The 10,832-nt window shown below is 39.8% G+C and overlaps 1 protein-coding gene across 10 annotated transcripts in view; it reads right to left on the minus strand.

The window, feature by feature from the left end:
• syngap1b (synaptic Ras GTPase activating protein 1b) overlaps positions 1 to 3,470 on the minus strand; it is a 188,236-nt gene extending 184,766 nt beyond the window's left edge. For all 10 annotated transcript variants that reach the window (XM_069656052.1, XM_069656051.1, XM_069656044.1 and 7 more), the window contains exon 1: positions 3,190 to 3,470. In XM_069656052.1, coding sequence (XP_069512153.1) covers positions 3,190 to 3,211 — 22 coding nt within the window. In that variant the 5' untranslated portion in view covers positions 3,212 to 3,470. The remainder of the gene's footprint in view (positions 1 to 3,189) is intronic.
• Between the last annotated feature and the right edge of the window lie 7,362 nt (positions 3,471 to 10,832).

Genomic DNA, 10,832 nt, shown 5'->3' on the forward strand with positions numbered 1-10,832 from the left:
CCATGGTGTCGTCTTCAGATCGCTTATCTTGCACAATCAACAGCTCAAAAACCAAAGATATTTAATGATATTAAAGTTAGAAAACCAGACTTTTTTTAATTAAGATGCTTGAACCATCTCATTTAGTATTACTACTAGGGCTGCACAATTAATCAGATATTAATCCTGATCACGATTTTGACTTACAATGATTAAATAATTGGTTGTCGGCGATATTGACGTTTAAAATGCTCCGCCCGTAGAAAACTCTGCTGTTAACAAATCAAGCGCCTCCTAACAGCCGACCCCCCCAGGGGGCGATGGAGAGGTTTTGGCTTCACTTTTATGGGAGATGTCATGTCATGCAGAGGCAGTTTAGAGTGAAAGGGTAAACAACAGAGGCAGTGTTTTCAGTGATCTGGTTAACTGGCGACTTTCAGCTGAATGCGTCTGTGGTTGTCGTGGTTACAGCAGCTGTTGAAAACGAGAAGAGAATACGTAGCTGTCCTCGTGAATGCCTCTTTGTTGTTGTTCATTACGAGCTTAACAATAAATACTTATCTGTTACGTTTTTGAAGTGTTAGTACAAACATGTCATGTAGACTACCGTAACACTCGTTAAACTGAACCACTGGTCCCCCCCGTAACGACTCATCATCGGTTATTTCGGGTTTAGGGAAAATGATGCACAAAACTGAGAGTGTTGCTTTGTTTATTTAAATGTGAAAGGAAAAGGGAAAAAAATGTGTCACTAAAATGTATAAATTATCGTGATTATTAATTAGGATCTTAATATTGATCGAAATAATCATTTGGGCCATAGTCATGCAGCCCTAATTTCTACATGCTAATGTATTTCTGTGTATTAATGTTGTCAAAATGATTTGCAAATTAGATTCCCGACAGTTTTGGCACCAAAATATATGCTTCTTTATTTGTTAAAGTAAAATAAATACAATACAATAAGACCTTTAGATCACACACTTTTAATGATAAAAAATATATAATGCAAGAAATTAAAAGGGGGTTTAAAGGTGCCTCCTCCAATGAGGGCACTTATATATACACATTTAAGGGGACATATTGTAACTTTTAGATTATAACATATGAATAAAATAAAGCGTAATGCTGGAAAATAATGAGGTTCACAGAAGCCATATCCACTGAGGGTAGCCTACATTTGAAAGAGACACGTGGGAACTTTATGATTATATAGTGTAAAAAATATACAGTGCATAATGTTAGAAATTAACCAGGTTTCCAGGCGTCTCTACTGAGAGTACAATTGTCAACACAACTGCTGCATGAAGTTAAAACTGTAAAAACTGACTGCCGATTTGTGTACCGCCATATTGACATGCCTTACCATCAGGCTTACTGCTAAACCCTCAGCAGTTGTACCAAATTGGAGAAGACTAAACACTGCTTAGCTCGGAAAACAATGTCTGAAATGAAACACCACTGTGCGATCACAGAGAACGAGTACCATCAGTGCCATCGCTGGCAGGTTTTGAAGGTGCAGCACTGTGCACACAATTTCCTGGCAATGACTCCTAGAGTGGGCTTGCACACACATACACACACACACACACACACACACAGATACACGCACACACACACACTCACAGTGGCAGAGCATCTCACCAACATTATGCAACCAACTTCCATAGCTGCACTTGCACAAATGGCCATTTTAGCCATTATCTGCTTTGCTCGGAGGGAATAAAAAAGCAGAGTGAAAAGAAGCCGAGCAGTTAAATTTGGTCTCTCTTTTCATGTGCAGCTCGGATGACGATCCCGAGGTCATGGCGAAGCCCAGGAGCTGAGAGTTGTGGTTTTCAGGTCGAGATTAGTCTCCATTTTGGCAGCACCCATATTGTTCTACAAAGGGTTACAGGTCTGCGAGTGTGCGCTCGTTTCCACACATGAAACAAGCACTCTCTCTCACCCGAACAGTCACATGCAGCACACCTCCACTCTCTCCTGAACCCACACACTGACTAAACTGACGCTCTCTCTCTCTCTATCCCTCTCTCTCTCTCACACACTCATCCACTTCCTCCCCATCCCTACAGTTTTTGGCATCAACCCTCCTCGATAACAGGTACTCACACAAACCACGACACCCTCAATCCTTCATGGTTGCTCCAAACTTTGCGCTGGGTGTTCCATCTCACTCCAGTGTTGATTTCCCCCCCCCCCCCCCCAAATTAGGCTCTCTAATATCTCACACACACACACACACACCAACACATACACTGCAAATTTCGACTGGATGGATTTGAGGCAGCTCACTGCAGCACGCCTGCTCACATATAGCATTAGTCACAGTTGCAGTGCAATGATACCAAGGGGAATCTGCCTTTACCATATACACTGAAGCGCCTTTCACCCACTCACACTCGAGTGTACGGGGGAAGAAGAGACCAGCGAAGAATGAAGTAGCCTCTCATTCTGGTCATCTACATATTTTAATGGGGCCAAAGTTTTTGCACACAGGAGGCAGGAGACAGTCCATTCAGGGAATTGGCTAAATCCAAAATGTAAGGTACTACAGAAAACTACAAATCCCAAGGTAGAGATGATAAAGAAGTATCAAACGCACACTCTAAACTCCTTATATTGCGAGTTCCTATAAGTGTATTATTGGCATTTTACACCAAAGAACGTAATAAGATCATTTGGTATGATAAGGGCAGTATAAACTTCATAAGAAATACACAGTAGAGATGTCACAAACTCCATATGAGAGTCATATGTGCAGCATAGGATTATGACAGGAATATTTTAAGGATATTACAGCATTTTTTCTCATCAGCGCGCTGCAGCTGCTCTCAAACAGAGGAATGCACTTGCAGGAGTAGACCGTGACACCAGTACACATGCATACCTTAATACAATACTATAATTGCCGCATGCACAGGTCTATACAGACACACGCTGCGCTTGATCCGTGTGTGTTAGTGCGGGCGTGTGTGGGCATCTATCTAGAAGGCACTCTAGGCTATTTCTATGCACCTGTCGGCTATGGTGCTTTTTGATATGCCTAATGCACATGATAGTGCCAGAGAGACAGAGGGAGAAGAGATGAGAGGGAAAAGAGAGAGAGAGGGTGAGAGAGAGAGGATGGTGAGGAACGGGGGAGGAGGACAGAAAAGAAAGATGCAGTGGAAGGCAAAAAAAATTATAAAAATATCTGCTCCGTCTTACCTTGAAAGGGAACATAGGACATGTTCCAACGGCATTGAACGTAGGCTGTGCGTCTCGGCGGTCTCTCGGTGCTCAGAAGTAACGTGGAACCAAATTAGAAATAAATCTGAAAAATAAAATTAAAAAATAAAACACGCGATATAGGTGCTGTTCACAGTTGGAGCCGAAGGAGAGGCCAATATTCCGCTGTTATAAAAACTGGCATCATAATCCACGACCGCTTATAAAGCGCCCGGTTCCCGGTGCATAAAAAAAATACAGGATGCAGAAATATGTGTATGTGTGTGTGTGCGTGTTTGCATGTGTGTGTGTGTTTATTTGCACGCCGCTGTTGAGGTGTGAGGGTGAAACACGAGTGAGTGTGTGTGAGTGAGAGAGAGAGGGAGAGACAGAGAGAGAGAGAGAGAGAGAGAAGGGGGTGGAGGACTGAGCACGCGCGCGAATGTGTGCGTGTATGTGTGCGGGGTCGCGCGCGCACGTTTCACAATTTCTAGCTACCTTAAGGCTATGCATTTTAAAATGTATTGGTCGCCTCTTTGAAAAAAAAAAAAAATAATGTTGCGGTAAGTGTAATTTTACTGTACTGCTTCAGACTACAGTATAGCAGCTACTGTACAGTGTGTGTAATGCCCTAAAGGTAACTTGTGACTTTTACATGTCAAAATGCACGTTGTTATAAATACAGTAGTATTAGTTTAAGTTGTCTATATAGTTTTTGTGGCAACAATGTTAAGTGTTTTAGTTGTTAATCTTCCATATTTGTAGGCTTATTAAATTAGAAACACCTGAAATGTTGGCACTTCAAACTCCTACAGACCTGTTGAAACAAGCCAATTACTAGCTTCTCTAAAAGCTTCAGGGAAACTGACAATAATCATTAAAATACATTAAAGTTGGTATCTTTCTGACTACAGCTACCCGAATCCACTCTCGTTCTCCACACATTTCTAAAAAGGGAAAGAAAATCATGCGACGCCGGATTTGCGATGCACATGACCAAACACAGGAACTGCATCAAGAGAGAAACTGTAGAGCCAAAATGGCGCCATGTGTTGGCGTGTGCTGCCTTTGGGTAACGTGGGTGAAAACGCCACTCAGCAGTTAAGATGAAACAGGGAAAACGGTGAAAGTGAAGTTTGTTAACTTAATGCTAGCGTTTAACATAAGAGGACGTTTACGTTGTTATGTTGTGCTGTTTAGGGTGCGAAAAATTAAAACATATTCACAGCTTCTTGTACAGGTAAAGTTATTTCTACTCTCAGTTTGATCAAGCCAGACGTTAGCTGTCACAACGGTTGAAGCTGCATAACCTGCACCTGTAAATTAAAACGGAAATCGGCTACAGGGAGCAACTTTGAGATAATTAATGCTAAGTTTTAGCTAATTTACAGATACCTACATGTCAGTTGTCCTCTTTGTGTCCCTGCTTCAAACGCAGGGTGCTCTATTTAAGTTGTATTCTTCGAAAAAAACCAAGCCACACGTGTACTTTTCAGCGTTGTTTTCAACCACAAACATTTCAATAAGTGTAGGCTATGATGATCACCTCTGTACTCCAGTGTCAAAGAGACAGTGAAGGCAGCACAGTGCAGCAACTGCCTGTAGTAGAAATGTTGGGGTGTGACCGCCACCTTGTGGGAAAAACGTGCAGCAGAAAAAAAGAGTCCAATTAAACCCTCTTTATTTATTTATTTTTTACAGAATGGGCTGTGTTAATGCCAAAATAACATAAAGTATCTACCTAGTGTAATTGGTTAAATTACATTCCTAATTTAACACACATGTGCAGTAGTTATTTTTCATAGTAGTCATATTAGTAAAAGTACATGTTTAATTAATAGCATTAACAATTGCTCTGTAATTTTCAAGTGGGCAAGAATTACAACAAGCCAGGTGCCACAATACAAGGACAATGGAAAAGGCCTATTTACATACCTTTGGACTCTTAACATACAAAGACATTAAAAGTTGTTAGCGTGCAAGTGTTTTGCAAGATAATGACAAAACACAAAATCTTTTCTTGGCCATGGTTTATTTTGATTTAACAGAAGCAAAGTAGGCCTGTACTTGACAAATTAAAATAATATGAGAAAAGACTTCAATTGTTTTCAGTTTTACAGGACTTAAAGTAAGTTTATATGACTGAAATTGCAACATACACCTATGAACAAGCATTATAGACACACTGTATTTTATATCTGTAGCAAAATTCTTATTTATACCTGTCAACAGGAGGCATTTCAAATGCTAAAATAGAAAGAATAAGAGAAAAAGGAAAATCAAATTTAATTCAACACAATGAATGTAAGTGTGTCCGTGCAGGGGTATTATGTGTGAGAACAATGTTGTTTCTCTTTAGCCATGATTAAACACCTGTATTAAAAACATAAAAAATGTGTTCCCTTTACAGCTCAGTGGAAACGCAGGTCCAACATTTTCTCCATTACGAGACAAGACTGATTGTGAAAACGAGGTCTTGCGCGTTGCAGTGTGACAGTTAGTTATTAAGACCTGTGTGCTGACTCTACTGGAGCAACAAATTTAGACGGATTTAGACAGGGGTGTGGCATTAATCTTTGGCGTAATTATTTAGCTCTGTCATTCATCTACAGAACTTATTGTAACTGGCACAAACGCAAAATAAACATCTGTCTTTCATGTTGGCAGCAGTTGTAAATTTTCTGCCAAAAATAAGTAGTTAATCTTTCCTACAGGAGACGTTTGGCTGCGATGCAATTTATCTTTCCCATCAGACTAATTTATTGGGATTTTTACCAACATTGTTAGATTATAGCCGACATTTGTAGCAATAATGACCGGAGAAAAAACAAGTATTATTTACAACAAATGAACATTATTAGCTTATGAACATTGTGTCTTTATGTGGTGTTTCTGAGGTTTTCATACAGCAGACGGTTTTCCTTTGCATTAATAACGACTTTAAGTGAAATTGTCGAATTAGTGACGTACACTATAGGAGTAAGCTCCTTGATGAATGTGTGTTTTTGCTCACATACAGGAGGCCTTTTTAAGTGTAAGATCCTAAGTTGGTCCCTCATCCGTCCGTCCGTTAAATACAGACCCTGTTCTATGCTGTAAATTGATTCAATTGATTGTAAAATAGTCAATAATAGCAAAGATTTGTGAAAACGGACATGATATACTGTCTGACTATAAAGTAAAATGCATAGGGCTCATTGCCAAAATTTTACTTAATAATTATAAATAAAACCCTCTGTGTGGTGTCCACCTGAAATACTTAGAGGTGTTCCACAGGGGTCAATCCTAGGCCATCTGTTATTCTCTTAAATTCACTTACACTTGTGACACCATCTTTGTAGACATTACTAATATTTTTAGCTATGAAAAGAAAAAATGTTTTACATTTTCTTAAACAAGACACAACGCCCCATGTTGTGTGTCAAAATAAACTAAATGAAAGCAGTAGTTGCGAGCGATTCTGCATCATTTTGAATATTTCCCATGGTCTTCATCAACAAATGAAACATCATACAGTTGATGTGGAATATGTCAGGTGATAACAAGTGGCAACTGGGTCAGTTTCATTCACTGAAGAAGACTAGCAGGGTGTTGCAGAAAACTCAGAAACAGCTAAATTGACCTTAATTTGAGAATATCAAGGCCAAGAGTGGAGTTTCATGCCCTTGTCTGAAGTTATTTGGCCTCTTAACCCACTAACTGAAGAGCTTTGTTCAGACTTGCTTCATTCATTTAATTATTCCACAGCCAGGTGTGTTTTTGTCTGTTTTTTTTTACCTCAAAGAAAACACTAAGCCTCTCTTCATGACATCACATTTAGACTAGAAAAAAATGTCCTCTTTTCTCTGATTAAAATTGAGTTCAGATCCTGGTTTGTGGTTGGCTCCAAATGCAGGATGTAAACAAACATAAACCACATTTGGACAGTGCTTCAATGGCTGCAATTTGGGAGTGTTTGTATGCTTTTCGAGGAGCTAATTGCCCAACAGACACAGCAGTTTAAAGGGATAATCTTGAAGATTTCAGTTTCGTTCTCTTTGGCAGCACCTTATGGCGATAAAAAGCAATTACGGGCGCAAACGTCCCAGACAACCAGAAGTCTACGGTTGGCTCCTTTTGTTATAGTTGTAACTCTTGATTTTCCTCGCTGGCGGTCACTTTCCTTTGTAGACTGTTTGCCTTCATCTGAGCGTCAAATTTATTTTTCTTTGGATTTTCACTTATTTTTGAAGTTGTATCTGTCGTCATCTGCCTTTTCTTTGTTTGTTCAGCCATAATACATTACTGTTTACTCGAAACACTCGCAGAGAAAGGAAAAGCAGCCGCTTAGCTCTGCCTAGATTACATCTTTAACTTATAACATATTGTAAACAAAATCCAAAAGAAAGAAAAAAAGACAATACAGACAGACAGATAGACAACGGTCACTAAAAGAACTGGACTTTGTGAGACAACTGACATGTTTGTACTGATACATCAAAGAACACTTCATACGAGGTGAAACATTTTTTATTATTCATGTTATATATTAGGTGTCAACGCAGAGTATACATGTACAAACGTAATTCCTCCAAAAATACATCAAACTGAACTTGGACTTGACTACTAATCAGAAAAAAAGAAGTCTACCTCTCCCAAAACAAAAAAGATGTTCCTCAATGTCGATGTTTGTATTTCCTCCTTTTTTGTTTTAAACTAATCTGGTTTTGTTCCACCTAGAGTACGACCTATGACAAGCACTTGACGGGTAGAGACATACCATAGAAAACACACAAATACATTCATCACCATCTCCTAGGAGGGTTCGACACACCTCTTCCTAATAAACTACAGTCAAATAGTCACTGAGGAGGATGGAAATTGCATTGCAGCGTCAAATTTCTGCAAAGTGCAGGAGATAATTCAACAGAGAGGTCGGTATTGAAAGAAAATCTGAACATTTTGCATTAGTTTGATTATAACAGTGTTTTTTTCTTTTGTTTTTTCAAACGTAAGATTAATGACAGTCTCTCCTCTGAGACTAAAATGATAAAAGTATATGTCGTGTTATTTTTTATCGAACACATTGCTGAAATAAACCTCTGTATAAAATATAAACTCTGAAGCTTGCACCACAGTATTCTAGATTTATGTAACCTGTTTGCACAAAGATGAAATCCAACTGCAGCACGTCACTTGCCTCTAAAAATACATCTGAGAAGATCAGTCGGGCCCTGACTTAATGGATCAATTCAGTGTAGTACCTTTAAAATCATAGACATGAAAATGCTATGATATTTGAGTGAGGAGTTGGGCCTTTCAGTGTTGTCTTTACCTGTACTGTTGCTTTGAATACTGGATTCCCTACCACAGTGTGGGTTACAGCACCCTGGTGGGCTGTCAGGGTACTGCAGGTGGGCCCCAAACGGTAGCTAATCTACAATATTTTTTTTTTTTTTTCAAATGAACATTTGAACTTATTTGTTGCTTTACAAACTGTAACCTGTATGGGGATGGATTATTTATTGGCCCTGCATTTCCCTAGGCCCACGTTATGAAATAGAAAAAACACTGGAGAATACGTCATCGTTGTTTTAAGTGTTAAAGGAGCAATTGGCCCCTGGAAAACGCCGCTGGCAGCCATAGCTGTGGAGAAAGTTGTACAAGCAGCTCGTGGTTTTGTCCATTCTTCATTCCTACAACACCCAGCGTACACTGCGCCCCTCCCTCTGAAAGGAACGGTCCAGCGAGAGACGCTGGAGTGAGGTACGACGGTTTTCGCTGCAGGCAACGGCTCAAAGCGGTACAGAATCCAAATTCGAGAATATACCGGTGGATCGTCTGAAAAAAAACATTTTTTTTTTACAAGATATGACATCAGAGGCAGGCGTCCTAGATTGAGGAAGTGTAGTTTAGCAAGCTCCTTGGCCTCCGCCAGATGACGCGTTTTACGTAGTTACGGGGGTTTTCCAGGGCCCATTGGAGAAGCGGATAGCGTCCTCCAAAGGTACAGAGCAGAACTGCATTTTCTTTCAACCATAATGGCATTAGCTCCCCATGATAGCATGATAGGACTGAGGTTGAAAATCAGCGAACTGGCCCTTTAATGAGAGTTGCGTGAATAAAGGTTTGGATTGGATTGGCCCCAGATTTTTTTCGATTCAAAAGTGGCCCACGACATCAAACTGAACCGTGTCTGGACCTTTAGCTGATCTCAATGACAAACAACTTTCATCGAAATCAAAACAAAATAAAAGCCATTCTGGTGACGTCAAACAGACATTTCAATAACATATACATTTCTTTTTTGTTGTTTGTTTGGAATGTACAGTAACATCACAGTCTGTTCTGATTAAAAAAACATAACTGGGTTTTGTTCACCCATGTTTCTGTCAACTAGACAAAGAGCCATCCTTTCTAATTTACAGTAATATGGCCTCTCTCGTCTGTCTGTCATCTGATTGGTCGACTCAGGTCAGCTGACCAAACGGCAGGTACACAACCCATATAGGCACTATGCAACCACGTCAAATAAATAAAATAAAGTTATTCGATCATAGCAATATATTGTGAATATATAATTCTATCTATAAAACAAAAGCCTTCTCGTGGCTTCTATTTCTAATACTTACAGTAGTTTAAATGTAAATTATGACAAAATCCAACTGAACAAAGAAGTAACCCCCATAATAACATGTATACAATCTCTTATTAACAAACTGTGATGAGAGAAAATATGAAAACCTCCAGATAAGGCTGGCAACTCAGGGCAGGAGGACTGTAAGAGGAAGTCCTCAACCACTGCTGTCAAAGTGCCTTAAAGCAAGGCATTAAACTAACCATCTGTGAGAACCAGAATACCATGTAAGACCAGGTGTTGTGTGCTGTTTCATGGACATCCAGTAAGCATCACCCAGCTGTCATCACACCTCTGGGTAATACAGATTATTCATCGCTGTTCATGTCAGGGTTTTTCTCACCGAAGTCTGTGTGAACATTAAGAATCAGACGATAAATGAGCATGGTGATGCAGTGGTTAGTGCTGTAGCCGCAACCCGGTTCGGACAAAGTGGGCCTTTCTGTGTGGAGTTTACATGCTCTGCGGGTACTCCGGCTTCCTCCCACCGTCCAAAGACATGCTGGTCAGGTTCATTGGTGACTCTAAATTTCCCGTAGGTGTGAGTATAAGCGTGAAAGGTTGTCTGTCTCTGTGTGACTAACGACCAGTCCAGGGTGTAACCCCGCCTCTCACCCAGTGACAGCTGGGATTGGCTCCAGCCCTCCCGCGTGTTTAGCTTGCTTGTCTCTTAGATATCAATATAAATTGTATGAATACATTTTCTCCTTTTAAGTTCTGATTTTGTGATTTGATTCGGGTCATTTTGATGTCAAGACTTCGAGACTATAATTAGGCTAAATGTGGTTTGAAATGTGAGCCATTTTTGCCGTCCAGGCTACAAACTATCATTATTTCAACAGAATTTACATCTTTATAATTCAATGCAAAGAAGGGCTCAGCTACACATAACAAAAGTTATAGAAATGTTGGAAACTAGCTGAAGAAACATTCTGTTTTTCATAAAATATAGCTCCTGAGGTACTTTGCTAGAGTAGTTTTTGGTTAAACAATTTATGTCATTCAAATGTGTTTTGTGTGTCAAGGT

The sequence above is a fragment of the Semicossyphus pulcher genome, unplaced genomic scaffold (assembly GCF_022749685.1).
Source record: "Semicossyphus pulcher isolate SPU_LCO1_2020_fin unplaced genomic scaffold, fSemPul1.0.p SCAF_9, whole genome shotgun sequence".
Classification (NCBI taxonomy): domain Eukaryota; kingdom Metazoa; phylum Chordata; class Actinopteri; order Labriformes; family Labridae; genus Semicossyphus; species Semicossyphus pulcher.